The following is an 18,045-nucleotide window of genomic DNA, read 5'->3' as shown; positions in this document are numbered from 1 at the left end:
CAAAGATGTATCCAAGCAGGAACAGTAGATTAGGCCTAAAAGCTGAAACTGTTAAAAACTCCTGACTTCAGAGGAAATTTTTTTTAACACTTTATTTTCACTTCTTTTCAAATTCCCTTTAGCTCTGTTTTGAACTGTTGGAACCACCTGAAGCTTGGTCTCATTTTTGAAATACGCGTTTGAGTGATCAGTAAAACATCTCTGGTTTTGCTCAAAATAGTTGAACTTTATCTGTGGCAAACCAGACAAGCTCCTGTTGTGCTCTGCGTGGCCAGGCTAATATCCATCCAGACACCAGTGAGAGACATGTGACTGCAGCAGTACAGCAGCAGGCTGTGCCCTTAGCTCCATCTCTGTACTGTACCGTGCCCACTCCTGTTATTCAGGACGTGATCAAATGTAGTTCTCCACCACTTAGCCTAGCGGTTGTATCAAATAAAAACAGAGTGGGAGGAGGAAAAGGAAAGGAGAACAGAAGAGGATAGGACGTAATTTAGAAATTTCTTGCAGCTCCGTTCAGTAAGACTGATTTCTTTCTACAAAGAACCATTTCAAGGTCTGTACACCACTGAAGTCTTGTGTAAATCCCCAAATAAATGCATAGGTGCTGTGCTGGCCATCTGACCAGGATGAATATTATCCTTAGCTTCAGCGTAACTTGTAAGAATGCACTGTGCTCTACTTGGAACGGTAGAAGGGAAATCTGTCTTTCACCTGGCAGATAATTCATATGCATTGGAAGTGCCAGCCCTTTTAGGGGAGCATTTAGAATGAGAGAAGTGAGATCAGTCTTAGTGCTTGAGGCAGTAACTTGTCTTTCTCTGAATGATTCTACATCACTTACAGAAAAACTTGGTTAGTGGTTTGGGAGTCTTTTTGCTAATGAGCCAGCACCTCTCTTAGGGCTTGGAATGTTTTTCTCATACAGTGGAAGAAGTGGATTCAACATTCTCCTCAGCTGAGTTTCCCATGGTGTAATTTCATTTGCCACTCAGCTGTGATGCCACAGAGCCATCTGGTATCCACCTGATTAAATTGTTTTCAGCCTAAATTGTTACAATAAACCCCAAAGGTGCTTCAGAAAAGTGAATTCAAGCATGTCCAAGGAAGTTTGCCATAACATTTTGTTGGAGAGCAAGCTGAAAAGTGGGATACCTCAAGGAAGTGTTTGAGGGAGTAAGACAGAATAAGATATAGGAATCCTGGAGAATCTCAGCTGCCTGCATTTCAGATAACTGATGGGTAGAGGCCTTTGCAAACCTGGCTTAAGGGGCCTTAGCTTTTCATTTGACTAATCCAGCTATAGCTGCCCTGCTTTTTTCTTCACCTTTTCAATGTGGCAAACTTACGCAGTGACTCTTAAGATTTGTTTCCTCGTTGAAACACCTAGTCATCACACATTACCTTTTTTTTTCTGACTTGATGAGTTGTACACACTGTTGTGCAATCAACAAGACACAACTGTGTCTGTTGTGTTCTGCCATTGTTAATTAAAGGGAAAACTGCCATTTGGGAGTGCTGGCCGACTAAGGAGTGCATATAGATCTCTCATGAAGGTCATGGGCCCTCTGTGTAAAAGTCAGTGAAACCAAATGGACCAGGACCTGTTGCTCCCCAAACTTAATCATGTTCTTTCCATCAGGCACATAACATTAATGTGAGTCCTCCTCCTGATAGGTCTTTCCCTTCCAGCCCCTGTTGCCCTGACTGTTTGCAAAAAAAAAAGAAATAAAACTGGAGGGGTCTGTCATTTTACAAAGGTCAGTGATGATCTGACCTTGCAAGAACTCCCCTGCAGCCTGCACATTGGAAAGCTTGTGCATGAAAAAGGCGAGATTGCAACCTACATTCTGTTCAGAGCCCCTGAGGATGAACAAGGACCAAGAGTTTGTGTCATCAGCCAAGAGACAATTTTTTGTGTGTGTACTATTGACAAGATCTGATTATGATGCCGTGTGATGCTGGGGCCATGGAGCCTGTTTCCAGATAATAATTCAGCACGATGATTTGTTTTTGTTGCTGTCTTCAGAAAAACTTGTAACCAATTTGCACCAAGGCACATGATGGAAGTTCTTAGCCTAGCACAAAAATTTCCTTGCAGGTCACTTAGTCTCCTCATGAATTTCTTTCCTGAAAGTGCAGTGGACTGCTCAGTGGAAGGTATCCTTTTTTATACCTGGGAGTGGGAAGGAAGCATGTTAGAAGCATGCACTTGTCCTCCTGTTCATGCAGTTGGGAGTTCAAACACAGGTTTGGCAGTGGCAGGGTGTTTGGGAGGAGCTGGCTGGACCTTTTATTTGCTTGCCAGTTTCCTTGGTGTTTGCTGATCTAATAGGGTTAGGATAAGATGGCACAAAGTGGCCCAGCATTCTGATAACCCTGGCCTGCTGGATGCAGGGATTGGTGACAGCTGTAAACTGAGATGTCACAGTTGAAAACCTGGTATTTTTCTTAAATTCCCATGTTAAGTCTCCTTCCTTTCACCCTTGTATTCCACCTGGGTGAAACACCTACACAACTAATGAGACTCTTGTGTCGTGGTTTAGCCCCGGCCAGCAACTCAGCACCACGCAGCCACTCACTCACTCCCCCTACCCCGATGGGATGGGGGAGAGAATCGGAGGCGTAAGAGTGAAAAAACTCCCGGGTTGAGATAAGAACAGTTTAATAATTGAAATAAAGTAAAACAGTAATGATAATAATAACAATATAATAATAATAATAGTAATAATAATATCCAAAGCAAGTGATGCACAATGCAATTGCTCACCACCCGCCGACCGATACCCAGCCAGTTCCTGAGCAGCGATCGCTGCTCCCCGGCCAACCCCCCCAGTTTCTATACTGCCCATGATGCCGTATGGTATGGCATAGCCCTTTGGCCAGTTTGGGATCAACTATTCTGGCTGTGCCCCCTCCCAGTTTCTTGTGCCCCTGGCAGAGCATGGGAAGCTGAAAAGTCCTTGACTGGCATAAGCAGTGCTGAGCAACAACTAAAACATCAGTGTGTTATCAACATTCTTCTCATACTAAATCCAAAACACAGCACTATGCCTGCTACTAGGAAGAAAATTAACTCTATCCCAGCTGAAACCAGGACATCGTGCTACAATTTGCAAATATTTATTGACCAGAAATTATGTGCTGTTTTCTGTTCCACTTAACCTGAGGAAAGACTCTGGTGATGTAATTTTTTTATATCTAAATATATGTATTCTAGTTCTGTGATGTCTCCCAAATCAAAATATCTAGATTATTGAAGGAAACCAGTGGAGGAAACCACTAGGATGTGCTGTACTTCACTGGTGTCTTTTCTCAGAAATTTCAAAATACTGTACAACATTTTAATTTACAATGCTTAATAACATATCAGAGGCAGAAGTGGGAATTGTTAGTCCCCTTCAGCAGTTGGGAATACTGGAGTACCACAGGATGGCTTGCGGACCAACAGAGCCAGAAAAAGCATCCAAGAATTCTGTGCGTTCTCAGTTCGCAGAAATAAATACTGGAGATAGAACTTTCAGATTAATCTGATTGGAAGTGGCACAAGAGCATAAGATAGTGGCAAGCATCAGTGCTGTTGACGTTCTAGTGCCTCTCAGGTCACTACTGCAAGCTTTTGCCAGAAAACCAGCCAGTGCCAGATGTGAGAAAGTGTGACCCTTGGCTGACAAAACCCAGTGTCAGCAAAATACCCAAGTACAGAGGCAATAACTGGTACAACTTGCTTTGTTCCAGCAGCTGAAAATCATTATGCCAGCAAAAGCTCAGCCTTGCTGCTGTACACTGCATCCATGAGGGGCTCATTTTTCTAGTGTGTTGTAATGATATAGCTACCCTGGTACAATTTAAACATGGCCTTAGGCTTGGGATTATTGCGCTTTTGAAAATGTGACTTAGATCATTTAAAGACAATTAGATCTTCAACAGGAGGACATCAAGCCCTTATCTGTAACCTGTCCTCTCCTCTAGATCTCTTACGCTCAGTGCAGAGGTAATACAGAGAGCCATCTTGTTGGGCTACCTTGTATGAAACTTATCTCACATCTGATGGTTATTATTAAAAGGAAATTTGTCCTGGTAGGAACTCAAGTCTTCTTTGAAGCTGACAGTTCACATTTGTCTTGGCAGACTTTTTATTCCTCAGCAGCTCAAGTGCACATCTGTAGGGGTACCTGTGAGGAGTGGGGAGAAGAGGGCAGGAGGAGGGGGCTGTAAGCCAGAAAGGACACAGGATGTTCATATAAATGAATAGTACAGCCTGTTCATATCCAAGAGCACTCTCCCCAGCAGGAAGGAGAAGGTTGCATAACACGAGTCTCCTGAGGACACTGCCCAGAGCTCGTTTAGTTAGGAGGTCACACACATAATTCATTCTGTGATGTTGTTTCCTCGAATGCGTTTTCATAATTTGGCAGGGTGTCGCCAAACATGCTGGTCAGGGCAGAGCAGTTACTTGCATCACAGGCAGCTGATAAAGGCATGACTGTGCTGATACCAAGTCCACGTGGTCTGGGAGGTGCAATGTGATGTCCATCTGCCGCAAGTGAGGCAGTGAGGGTCATCAGTGCTACAGGACAGGTTATTCATGCACAAACCCCACCATAATTTGTGCCAGACAACACACTTTACTGTTTTCCATGATTCTGCTTAAGCCATGCCATGAGATGACAAGACCAGTACCACGCGGCTTGCAGAATTAACAGGTTGTAGAGCTTGTGTGATCCTTGTGGGTAACGCGTATGCGTTCCAAGCCAAATGTGCTGGAATTGTGTGCAACTGGTTGTAAAAGCACTTCCAAAGAACGCATGAAAAATTAGGTGAGGGGATTTCTTTTGCAGAAAGTTGGCAGATACACTGTTTCTTATAGGAGGATAAGTGGGGGAGCGTGAGGCACTGGCTCCCCTCAGCCTGATCTAGCACGTACTTTGTTGTCTGTCTTGGGCAGTGGGTCAAGCCTTTATTGTGTGATCTTGACTGTACATTCTTTAGGGCCAAGACAGCACTTATACAAGGTGTTAATTGGCAGTATCTTTGGATGTTTATATATTACAAATAGTTCATGATCATGACAAATGAGTGCTGAGTTGGTACACTTACCAGCATCCATGTTTAGTATTCCTCTGTTCTACAGAAATATTCCTCTGGATGTGCCTTGACATAAGGTGCCCTTCTCACTGTTGTGCATGCACTTTGGAGCAGAATTCATGAATTGCTGTTACAATAGTGATAGGAGTAGTTATCCATAGATCACTCAAAATGAGAGGATGTAGTGGAAACTGTAAAGGTCTGTCCTTTTCACAGTTTTTATCAATGATTTGCAGGGGGGAAGGAGGAATAGGCAATAGGCTTATTGAATAACAAGTGATGTAGGAGAAAGTACGTAATGAGAATTCAAAGTGATTTTGACAAATTGGAGAACGGATCTGAAAAAAAAAAAGGATGAAATTTAGTATGGACAGTGCACTAGACAGAAGTAATTAGGTGAATACATGTAGGTTGAGGACCAGCCAGTTAGGCACAAGTCCTTCAGGAAACAACCCAGGGGTGCAACGAATCTCTGGATGAATACAACTTAGTAATGCCATGCTGCTGTGTAAAGAGATGAGCCACACAGAGGATTGTATGCACAGGAGCATGTTGTGCGTCTGTTGCTTTGCTGCTCTGCATTAGAAAGTCCTTCATTAAAGTGCTACACCCTGATTTGGGCACTGCATTCAGGATAGATGTGACTAACTGAAGACCCACAAGAATGATCACAGGGGTAGAAAACATGACTATTGAATAAAATAGGGTTGTAGAGAAGAGAAGAGCCATCTTCATGTAATAGAACTCTAGTATGTAAAAACTGTCACAAAGAAAATGTTTTCCATGTCCATGATGTAAAACAAGTAGTAACAGGCACGAACCGAGACAGAAAAAGATTCAGTGTGGATGTCAGGAAACCTTTCTAACAATTGAGATAGTGAAGTCTTTTGCCTGGGGAGCTTGTGGAATCAGCATTGTAAGAAGTCTTTAATAGCTAGTTAGACAACCATCAGGAAAAAGATCAACAGAATTGGTTCTGCCACCTCAAATTCCCCTCTGTGACTTGACAGTTCCTCAGTAAGAGAGCTGGCAGTGGTGCTTCCTCAGAGAGGGACCCTAGGATTCTCCTCCTATGACCACAGCAGTAGTGGTAGCTTGTATTCCCCCATAAAGGTTTTCCTTGAAAACATTCAAAATACATTACCATGTATCCTGCATGAAGCATTTCACCTGTTACTAGAAATTTAACCCCCTTCTCATTGATAAGTAACAGCCTGTATAAATGAATACAACCAGAAGCCTACAGGAAATAAACCACAAGAATGTCTGTCTTTCTGCAGATTGACATTTCCAAATGCCACTATCTGGTGGACCTGGATACAGCAGCTGAAACCCCAAGGGAGCCAAGGTATTCATCCAACAAAGAAGAGTGGGTAACCATTGCCTACAAGCCATTCCTAGATGCTTCCAGGTATGCTTTACACATTTGAGAGGGAGGGAGAAAAGCTGGCAGGTCTGTGAACTAGTTCTGTTCAGTTATCTGCTTGCAAAAGTACCTGTATACAGGGAGGAAACATACATTGGCAAATGCCATCTTGAAATCCAGTTTCTGGTAAAGACAGCTTGCTGGCTACAGTGGAATCTTTGTCAAACTTGTATTGCAATATTTATGGCCTAGGTTGCTTTAGAGGGTGAAGCTAGCTGAGAAGGGTGGTGAGAGGGATTATTTTTAAAAAGAATCCTCCCTGTGCACTTCTTGCTGAAGTAATGCTTTTTCTTTTGCTTTCTAAAGAAATTAGGTGTATGTCATCTCCTCCCAACAGATATTTGAATCTGCTGCCTTGTTTCAGCCAAATTCAAGACAGGTGTCAGTCAGTCTCAACAAGCATGAGCTCTTACAAATTTCATGAAAGCTGGCAGACAGAGAGAGGAGGCAGTCTCATAGCGTGAAAAGTCAGCAAGGTCACACTTTTATTAGGCATCAGAGAATCCATGGAAGAGACCTCTGTTACAATCTTTTCTTCATTAATTCTACTGCTCACTGAACAACTTGCTTGTGTGTCTGAACAGAAATTTCTGTGAGAAGCAGAGACTGAAATTGCTCTCCTCCAGGCTAACAGGGGGTGGAATCAGGGTTTTCAAACTTGGAATGTTGTTAACACATTCCTGCAAATACAGAAACCCTCAGGTGTAAGAGAGTGGTTATTTAGTCATTTAAAGCTCTGGTCATGTATCTGTCAGAACAGGACAGAGAGGCTGACTGGAAAAATCTCTGTAAAAAACTGACACAGAGTTCAGTGCCCTTCTATTTCCTATGTGAGACCTTATTACTTCCTAGTAATAGGACCCTCCAGGGAGGGTGGCTGGTAAAAGCAGTTGAACAGTGAGAAAGAGTGATAATGTTAGAGCAGCTCTGAAGAGTGCTCTCATGTTTCCAGCTTGCTGACACAAACAAGTTTGCTTGGCAAGGTTTTCATGAACTATGTTTTCCGAGAGACCTGCTGTCACGTTCGGGCAGGACTTTAGGAAGGGGGAATGAGATGGCCAGTGAGTCTTATTAATGAGGCAATAGAAGCACCTGCATAACAGTTTTGCAAAGGACTCCTTATGCAGAGCATATACCCCTGAATGTGCATTTCTGCTTTGAAGACACATTCATGTGTTTTTAAAGCTGGTTTACTTGCTATCCTCTGCTGAACAGCCAAGCTTTGATTGTTTGCACCTGATCTAAAGTCCTTTGAAGTCAGTCAGAGGCACTGAGTCAGGTCCAAATGAGCCTTTAAGACACCCTGAGTTAACCATGGGTATGTAATTTGCTAGGGGTGCTTTCAGAGCCTGCTTTCAGAGCCTCTGTCTGCTGCAGAGATGCTAACCTGCCTAATAAAAGCAAAGTGAATTATTCTGGTATGGCTGTACATCTCACAGATTTCTCCAGAATGTCCTGGATTCTCCATGGCTTCTTTCCACTTTTGCTCATTTTTCCTGTACTTAGCTGATGTCTGGTAGAGGAGGAGTTGGTCTGTCTCATGGGGCTTTTTGGATTATTGCACTTTCAGCCCCCACGCATAGCCTCTGAGCGTTTGAATAAAGCTTCTGAGAGACATACCACTGCTCTCCCTTCTGAACCCATTTCATAGCCCCTTAGAGACTGTGCCCTGCTGAATACAAACCAGTATCTATCTGGAAGCAACAGCACAGTGCATCTCCTTTTGTGGGGAGAGAGTTGAGTCTGCAACTGTAGGCCTTACCACCAGATAGACACAATTGTTTCGAATCCTCCACTTTCACCCAGGCTTTTTTGTTCATTCCTAACTTGGCTGGGGATTTTTTCTGTAAGGTGCATGTACGTCTGATACCATCTCAATCCTGACCCTACTGTAGCCTGCAACGCTGACTGGAATCAGTGCAAGGAGTTAAGCTAGAGCCAAATGCATAGCTCAGTACTGAGCTGAGTCCTTGTCACTCTCTTCACTGCTTTAATGCTGTTTCTGTATGAGTCACTCTATGACATTTTTCTTTCTTCTTCTTTCCCCTCCTTCATATTAGGGGAAATTGATAGGATTAAGGAATTTCCCTGTACACAGCTAAACCCCTGTGTCCTGCCAAGCATAAATACCTGGCTGGCTTCTCAGGAATTTGGCTGAATACGTAGGTAGATGTGGTGTTGCAGCTTCATGCTTCTAGAGGAAACGCTGTCAAAGTACTTCCTGCCAGACTGAGGCTGGTAACTTATTTGCAAACTTGGCAGTGAAAACCTGTGCAATCATTTTGATTTGATATATGATACCGTGTTGCATTTAGATCATCTAAACTCCAGCTAGATTCCCAAGCTGTATGTTTCTTGTTGGTTAAGTATCTCTGCAAGCCTACAGCCAGATTCCAGTAACCCACTCAGTACAGGGATGTTGATTTCTGTGTGTGGTCCTTCACCTCTGGCTTGTGAAGGGAGAGTGCATGTGGCTGTTACCACTGGAAGTAATGGCTTGGCTTGTTGTAGCAACGTAGCATCTCACCATGGAGCAGCAGCCTGTTGCGAGAAGCTGGGAGTCACAGAGAGATCCTGAAACTTCAGAGCATACTGACCCTGGTAACAATGAGATGTAAAGGCAGAATACAAGGGGTGGGGAAAGGGGACCATACTCCCTAGCTAAGCAGTCACCAAGACCTTAGAACAGATCATGTAAAGGCGGTGGGGAGGGAAAGGGACCTTTCTGGCTGCTGTGTCCTCCTTAACAAAAGATGCTGTTGCATTAGTGGGAGACTGGAATAGAAGAGGGTTTGCAGACAATGTCCCAAGAGGAGATCAGGCAGTCAGATCATTAGCCCTGCTGGTGTCGCCTGTCAGCCTCCTCCGCTCCTGTTCTTGTGCTGCGTGGAAATTCTCCGTGCTGTTCCTTATCAACGCCTCACAGCTGGAGCAGAGGGGAGGTGTGGTGCCTCCACCAGTGGAGGAGGCCAGGTTGCCATAGCAGCAGGTCTGATTTCCATCCCTGCTGTTAGCACCTCCAGAGCTCCCGCAGTTTGGAGTGCTGAGCGCTGTCCCTTCAGCAGACCTTCAGCAGTCTGCAGGTGGGACAGCTTGAGTGCACAGTGCTGCTGAAGGACTAGAAGGGCATGTGCTTACTTGGTGGGTATCACTGATGCTGAGGGATGAGAGACCCAGCAGTGTCTCCCCATCTTGTTGCCCTGCTTGTCTGACAGATTCTCTGATCCCCTTGAAGCAGAACAGTAAGCCAGAAACCATGGCCTGCCTAGCAGGGCAAATGCGTAGCAGTGGGCACAGCTTCCCAAGACAACTCATGGTAGAGTGAAGAGCAGAAAGAACAAACCATGCAAGGTCTGATCTGCCCTTTTTTTAGCCAGTGTGTCATTTAAGGTATTACATTTGATATTGGATACTACAGACAAGGTCAAGGCCCCTTTTGCCAGCCCATCCACAGGCAGCATGAGCAAGAGAAATTTCAGAAAGGGCCTTTTTGGATTGCCTGCTTTGTAATTTTTTATCATATATTTTTAATTTCTTGCTGTAATTTGGCCCTTGGAGAAGAGGTAGGGTGGATGAGTGATTAAGAGGCTCATCTGGAACTTGGTGCTCCCATGACTCTGTACAGGTCTCTTGTACCTCCCTGTGTTGCAGTTTCCCATTTGGACCAAAAGTTTGTTAGCTCCCCACTTATCTAGAGGATTTTGTTGGCAATGAATGAAGGAGTGAGGAGCTTCAACTTTGTAATGGCAGTGGCAGGTAAATACCTTTGCATTGTTTTGCATCCCAGTATTGGAATTTTGCTGCAACATCCATATAAAGGTTTTCCATGGCAAATGTTCATAATCAGTCTGTTGAGCTCCTTGCTCTGAATGCGTCATGGCATTTCTAAAATAAGACAGCGTTATTTGCTTTGGTTTTTTTCCCTGAGTGTGATTGAGTTGTAACTTGCATAAAATAATGGGGCTCAAGCAATTCTCAAAAGGGGAAATGACACAAGTTTTGCAGTAGGTAGGCAGCTGACAGATGAGCTAGCTAGCTGCAACTGCAGATCTGTCTAACAACTGAATGAGATGCGAGGGTCTGTCTCACCCTGCAGACCCAGGCATTATCTATTGTCCTTTTGTTGAGATTGGAAAACCTCATTTGCAAAGCAGGTACTACTGGTGTGTCTTTCTGTCTGTGACTGCAACAGTCTCCCTTGCTGCTAGTCAGCCCTTGCTTTGCTTGCTTCTGTCTACTAGTCTGTAGAGTACCAACCCTTCTAGAGTGGGCACTGCAAAATCTCAGAGGGAGGACACAGAGAGTTGCCAATCCATCCAGCTGGAAGGTTCTCTGAGGGCACCAGTGATGCCCTAAGAGTATTTCAGGGATGCAACAAGTACTTCTATAGTTCAGAAAGTTGTTGGCAGACCTGATAGCAGAGAAGGTATGGAAATCCCAGCAAAAAAACCTGCTGTGTTTCTGTTTAGTTTTAATTTGAGACAACAAATCTAGGCAGTGCTGTCTCTCTTAGAGTTGAGAAATTGATCATTCTGGGGAGTTTAGCTGCAGGAGAGCAGCAATAACACAGTTGTAACAGCATGTTAGGTGCTAGAAATTGGTAAGCTGAAAGGATCCCAAAGCTGGTAGAACTGGGGGAAGAGATCTTCCCAGGGTCAGACACACAGGTCTGTGGGAAGAGTCGGTGAAGGTGCATCAAGAACTCCTGTAATGATCCAGGCTGCTCGCATTTCTGAGCATGTACTTTCCCCCTGGCCCCAGCTCAGCAGAATGACGCATCTCTCAAATCCGGCACCTGCTTCCATACAATGATTTGGAAATGTCCCCTGCTACCTATGAAGTAAGTGTAAAAAAACTATGAAAATGCAGCTTTTTTTAATAAAAGGGAGGGAGGAACAGAAGAAGTGTCAGTTTGAACTGAGCTGTGAGGGAAGCTGACAGTGTAGATTTCAGGTCTACAGCTCAGTGGCTGCAGAGCAAGGAGCATTTGGAGAAAAAAAACATCAAACACCTCCTCACCCAAAACCAAACTCCAGCCCTTGTTCTTTGAAAATAAATGACCCCAGCAGTTCAATTCATTCCTGCTGAACTGGAGGCTTCTGGGACTCACTGCGAGTCTCACATTGACGTCAGCAAGTGCAAATGTAAATCTCAGCTGGCTCTGATAAATGGTGCTGCTAATTGAATTAGAGAGTACTCCAAGCCACCAGCTAATTATGCTCCTCAGGAAGCTGCTTTGTCCAGGTCCATTTAATTCTATATTGGCTGAGCACTCCGAATCTGGCACAGAAAAGGGGAAATACATTACAGCTCCCCACTGAGGAGCACATATTTTCCAGCTCTTTAGGCTGAGCCGTCTGCTTGCTCCAAACGCTTGGGTTTTCCATCAAAAAAAATACTCAGCGCAAAATTAATGATTCGGTCACCTTGTTCTAGCGTATCATTACCCTGGTTTGATAAGAGACTCTGTCTTATTCCCTTTAATGGTGCTTTCCTCTATGTTACATGAAATGTTTTCCCTACTTCCGTTTTACAAGTAGCTAAATTACTTTTTAGGTGCATGGTTGGTACAAAATTTAACACCTAGAGGAAGTCAAACGTTAATGTCTTTTCAGAGAGCTTTGATCATGAGCTTGCTGCGTATGCCCATAGCTAGGAGGTACTAGGTCCTGCCCATGTGGCAGATATTCAACTTCCTCCTGCCTCTCCTTTCTGCCATTCCCTTCTCCTCTTCCTTCTCATGTTTCTTTCTGAATTCTGCTGTCACTGGGGTTACAAGGTGCAGTTAGGAAGAATCTCCCACCACTATATGTATCAAAGTGCTTCCATTCCATGTCACTTTATGAGCTTGGGAGGGGGGGCCTGAACATCTTCACTTAGCAGTCACTGCTTCCACACCAGAAGAGCCTCCACTGCCATTAATAGAACAGGACTGTTGAGTTGCTTTCTCCTGAAGTCCAACAGGTAATTTACAGAAATACGCTTAGCATGAAATGAAACGGCACTGTGGGTTCAGCTCTGCTGGGCGTACTGGTAACTGTGCACCTCTGTCCTAACTGGGAGCTGCTCTGGGTACTGCAGCAGTTGCTCCCCTAGAAACCAAAAAACTGGAAAAGAATTCAGTGCACCACCCCCCCCTCCCCCCGCCCCCCCGGAATGTGCTATACCTCTCGTGTCTGGAGCACAGCAAGAGCTGGGCAGAATTTGCCTGCGGCCTGGCTCCGGCCTGGAGCCCACCACTGAAAGAGCCTTGCTGCATCGGTGTTCCAGTAGCATTGCGCTAGACCCTTGGCTACCCAGCTTGGAGTGACTGTGGCCTTGATCTTGCTACCAACATGCTTCTTGGGAGCTCTATGCTGATTAAGGCTACACACACTCACAGTCTTTGGGGGACAAATTTAGAAGCAAATGCAAATAGAACATTATATATATTCACTGTCATCTGTCATCCCAACCCTTTCCATGTGCCATCTGTTGTCTGAGGTTGCTGAGCCTGACAAAGTGAGGTGACAGGAGGTAAATGTTCCCTGTCTGAATTTAAAGCTCTATCATGACTTCCTGAGCTGTAGGTGCATCAGCAGCCATGGTTCTCATGGCTGCTGATGAGAGCAGGCATCCAGGGCTTTGCTACTGTGTAGTTACCGGCAGCAGAGAGAGCAGCCTTGTGCTTGTGTCCAGTCTGAGTCTCTTTTCAGTGAAAAAGTTGCTGCTGAACAGATACCTTATAGCTGTGGAGCAGGTATGTCGGTGCTACCATTTACCATGCTATATTCAGGGTTTCATGTTTTTATATCTGAGGTGTGATTCTCCGAGCACATAAACATTATTATTTTTAAGATGCCTCTTTTATTTTCTGTTGCCTTTTTTTAACCTGTATCCTTAGACTGGGTAATTGGAACCAATGTAAACGGTTCCCTTTTCACCTTTATAAGTCCTGTTAGCGAAGAGTCATTTTGCTACGGCACCAGCAGCCTGACTAGCTAAAACCTGGTGGAAACCAAGGACTCTTTGTGGACTTGACAGTTTGAGTAATACATCATTTCACCTTGAAGAGCAGGATGAACTTCACTTTTGGGGTCTCCTGGTTAAATGAGATTTACAGCTCTGCATTCTTGGAGCATGTACTCCTTGTTTTGGGGGAGGAGTACAGGAATGTAGATCAGCTGCGGCCTTTATACACCAATTCACTGTAATGTTATTTGTCATGAGTGCCTTGGCATTACATATGACATCCACTGGTGGGAAAAGCAGCTATCTTTCTGCTCTGCGTTTCTTGTCATTTCCTACCCTCAGTACTTTTTTCCATTAGTCATTCCTGTGTCTCCTTTCTTGATCTTTTTTTTACCAACAGTATTTTCTCCTCCTGTTTCACTGCTGATATAAACTGTGTAACAGTGAACACTGACATTTAAACTGCTGATAATAAGGGCTGAATTGCTAGCAAAGTTAAGAGCATGTGAAGAGCTTTCATTGCTCAGAGTTGTTGTTTCAGGCTGTCTGCAAACTCAGGATGGTTACACTGAGCTGGCTTATTTGGGAGGAGGTTTTTGCTACTACCAGCTCCTGGAATATCCTTTTGTTCTAGAAAGCAGCAAAGCTGAATCCTGCACATTCTGAACATATGCCATAAAGACCATGTGAGCACAACCACGTGAGCTGCATTGGGCCTATATTTCAGAATACTAACAAGTAAAAGGTATAGGGAGTGTTTCTCACGAAAGGTATAAAGAAGAGGAAGTACAGACAGGATAGTAGTGTTTCTGCAGAGCTGTGAGAGGCACTAGCACTGAGGGTAAACACGGGCGCTTAGTTCTGTTGCTCTAGTAATCAGACCCACCATTCCTGGGTGCCCACTGTCGTGCAGTGCTGGCCTGGGCCGGCTGTCAGTATGTACATGCATCCAGGTCAGGGGGAGGACGTGGAGTGGGTGCTGTTGGCTGACTGCTGTCAGCTCTACATCTGGACTGAGCGACTGAAAGCATTTTCAGTGCTACAGACTGTATACTCGGGACCTCAGTCATCAGCTGCAGGTGCTGCCTTCCTCTGTGTCCCTGAGCTAAACCGCACAAGGCTAATTCAATAAATTACTTCATCTTAACCCCAGCACACACCCTGAGCCCTGGGGAATTGTGCTAGTTTCTGTCCCTTTGTTACAATGTAGTGGCAAGCTGGCACTCTACCTTATTTTTCATTTTCCTTGTTTTAAACAGCATCCCAAGCAGCTTGAACACAGTTGGTTTTTCTTGTTTTTCTTTCTTTTCTTTTTCTTTGCTAAAGGGAATTGAAGTGAAACCACACCATTTGCAGAGAGCAGCCATGGTAGCAATGGTAGGTTGTCAGGCTCAGAGGAGGAGATGCCAGAATAAGTTCAGCAATGACATAATGTTCATTAGCCACAAGAGATGGAGGAGGAAAATCAAGCACTTGTTTTCAAAGGGATGCCTTTGCTTCTAGTGACTGGAGGGAGGGCTGACCTCCAATTTCCAGGCACAAGGAAATGACAGCTGCAAAAAATGTTCCTTGTTCAGAATACACCAAAATTACCATCTTCTGCCTAGTTATTTGCTACTAAGAGATTCTGCTTTGAACATGTTCCCGATTCCAGCACCTCAGGAATTCACAAAGAGCAAACATTTCCAGTGATTCTTTTATTTAGGAACTTTGCTGGGTGCTTTACAATTTGTAAAGGGCCTAAGTATTATCACTGAGCTTTTTGTTTTTTGAAGTAAAGCAATCAGCATTTTTGTATCCTAAAGCACAAGCTGAGCGCTTGGCAAAAAGCAAGCATACAAGATGCTGGATGTTGAAAGGAGGCAGAGTCTCGCAGTTAGAAGTGGGACTTGTAAATCTTAGGAATTCAGACTTGCTCAGTCTCTGAGGGTAGATAATATTTTCTGCCTCAGTTTCCCCTCCAGTGTGGGAAGAATACAGCTTTGTCTGTCACTTTGTCTAAAGAGGGAACATTTCAACTGAAAAATGCCTTGCTTTGTGCTTGTATGGCATCTTATGTAACAGGACCCGCCAGTGCAAGTAGATATCACCAGTCTTTTCCTGGATGGTCCTTTACTCCAAGTTGCAGGAGATCAGGAGCTGCTTGTTCTCAGACGAATTACAGTAAGGCTGTCTAAGAACCATGGGAGCCTCTGGGGAGATGTTGGTCACAGTGGCAGTTCCTGCCATTGTTTTTTAGACTGCATTTTTGAAAGATATCCAGTGCTGCCTTACAATAAGCAAACAAAACACAATCCATCTTTCTTCTGAAAAAGTGACTTGAATTGGATGTCCAGAACTGTGGCTGTATTGCCAGCAAAGCTGTGTGAATTGCAGCGACCAGCAAGTACATGCTGGGTCTGTGTACCATCCTCGACCACTTAGCATGCTGCAAATCAAATTTGAGTGCTGCTGCTGCTTTTCCAAGCTTTATGTAGATGGAGTTAGACTTATATCTGTCAAGGATTGATAGTTTAAAGAGATAAGCTTCAATGATGAGGAGGCAAGACTCTGCCCCAGCCCTGACTTCAATAAGTTGCTCAAATTTTTGAAGCTTCTAGCAAGGTTCAGTGCTGCTGCTGAAGAACATTATATTTGTCCACTTCACATTTAAACCTGGATTTTACTACTAGTTTGCTCAGTAAGAGAATACATGCATTTAAAATGTACTCAGCTAGCACAGTTCCAGCAATTAGCAACCAAACAAAAGGTACTAATTCAATGCAGCCTTGTCATGGTTTAACCCCAGCTGGCGCCACACAGCCGCTTGCTCACTCCCCCCCAGTGGGATGGGGGAGAGAATCAGAAGGTAAAAGTGAAAACATAACCCCTCCTGTGTTGAGATAAAGACAGTTTAATAGGTAAAGCAAAACAAGGAATTCATTCACTACTTCCCATTGGCAGGCAGGTGCTCAGCCATCCCCAGGAAAGCAGGGCTCCGTCACATGTAATGGCTGCTTGGGATGACAAAACGCCATCGCTCCGAACATCCCCCCCTTCCTTCTTCTTCCCCCAGCTCTATATGCTGAGCATGATGCCATATGGTATGGAATACCCCTTGGGTCAGCTGGGGTCAGCTGTCCCGGCTGTGTCCCCTCCCAGCTTCTGGTGCACCCCCAGCCTGCTCGCTGCTGGGGTGGGGCGAGAGGCAGAAAAGGCCTTGGCTCTGTAAGCACTGCTCAGCAATGACGAAAACATCCCTGCCTTATCAACACTGTTCTCAGCACAAATACAAAACATAGCCCTATACTGGCTACTATGAAGAAAATTAACTCTATCCAAGACAAAACCAGCACAAGCCATTTTACCCTCCATGCTTGAGTCCAGTTGTTGCAAAGTGCTGTGAAATGCCAGCTCCCAGCGCTAGCGGGGCATGGAGTGAATGCTGGCAGCCTGCAGCAAACTGCCTTGTAGGCTTTAGAGCAGTCCACCCCTCTTTAACTCAATACCCTCACCAGAAGACCAGTACAAGAGCAAACCTTCAAAATGCCAGTGCCCATCAAAGCTTCTGTCTGCCCTTCAGACACGTGTGGAGGAATAGGTGGCCAGAAAGATTGGACAGAAGACAAGACATGCCAGGAGCTAAATGCAGCCTTGCTATCTTTCACCTTTGTAGCGTGCCCTGAGGAACGGGAAGCCTGCCTGTCTGTGTGATACCAAAGGTCCACCGGGCTGTACTGTCTGCTTTTTTGGACAGTGATAGCTGCGATCTAAGTTTCTTTTGATAGTAACAACACCCTGTTGCTCTCTCCCCCTTAATCCTACTGGAATGGATAGGGGGCATGCTGAAGAACTGGGCAGGCTGCTGCTCTTAAACTGGTGATGCTGGCACAAACCAGCTTTGGTCTCACTGACAGGAGAAAAAAGGACTGGGCTTCGTATGCCTGAAACATTAGCATTCCTCATGTCACTGACTCACCAGCCCAAATCTTTTGCAAAGCCTCATTTGTATTGTTTTGAACATACTGGCTAATGAGTGGTTTAAGGATGATTTGTTTTTCCTTTCTGGTTTCAGGTCCTCAAAGCTGCTGCGTGCATTCTACATCCCTCTCCTCTCAGAACAGTACACATGGTATGCAAACTATACTATTCTGAAATCCCGGAGGTTGAAGCAAACCAGGAAAAAAATGGGAGGCTAGCAACACACCTGGGCAACCAAACCAAAAGCATCTGTTTGGACAGCTGCCTAAGCCATCTTCAGTTCCCTTTTTGAAAGATTGCGCTTGTAAGGTTTACTAATAAAAGTTTCCCATGAAGTGATTTTGCTCTGCAAGCTTCCACCTGTAAAAAGGGTGCATCATCTGCTTTCAGTTCTCAGTGTCAGGTCTCTGCTCTGCCTACACAGAACACATTGGTAAGAAATCATTTGAAAATCCAGCAGCCACCTACGAACGTATTACCCCTGCTGCTCCCTCTGTTATTATCTGTTACACCAGAGAAGAGAAAAATGGAAAATGAAAAGGAATGACAATATGAGGTTGTGCTTCAGGTTGCAATCTGGCACCGGGAAAATCCAGTTCAGCCTCTCTTTCTCCCCCTGC

General features: G+C 44.6%; 1 protein-coding gene across 2 annotated transcripts in view; it reads left to right on the top strand.

The window, feature by feature from the left end:
- The window catches only part of ALG9 (ALG9 alpha-1,2-mannosyltransferase), a 35,474-nt gene extending 17,785 nt beyond the window's left edge, over positions 1 to 17,689 (top strand). For both annotated transcript variants that reach the window (XM_075723206.1, XM_075723207.1), the window contains 2 exons: positions 6,369 to 6,499; positions 17,520 to 17,689. In XM_075723206.1, coding sequence (XP_075579321.1) covers positions 6,369 to 6,499; positions 17,520 to 17,643 — 255 coding nt within the window. In that variant the 3' untranslated portion in view covers positions 17,644 to 17,689. The remainder of the gene's footprint in view (positions 1 to 6,368; positions 6,500 to 17,519) is intronic.
- Positions 17,690 to 18,045: the final 356 nt, after the last annotated feature.

This window comes from Pelecanus crispus, chromosome 19, assembly GCF_030463565.1.
Source record: "Pelecanus crispus isolate bPelCri1 chromosome 19, bPelCri1.pri, whole genome shotgun sequence".
Lineage (NCBI taxonomy): Eukaryota > Metazoa > Chordata > Aves > Pelecaniformes > Pelecanidae > Pelecanus > Pelecanus crispus.
The sequence above is the reverse complement of the archived record's forward strand: the minus strand, read 5'-3'. Positions and strand labels throughout refer to the sequence as shown.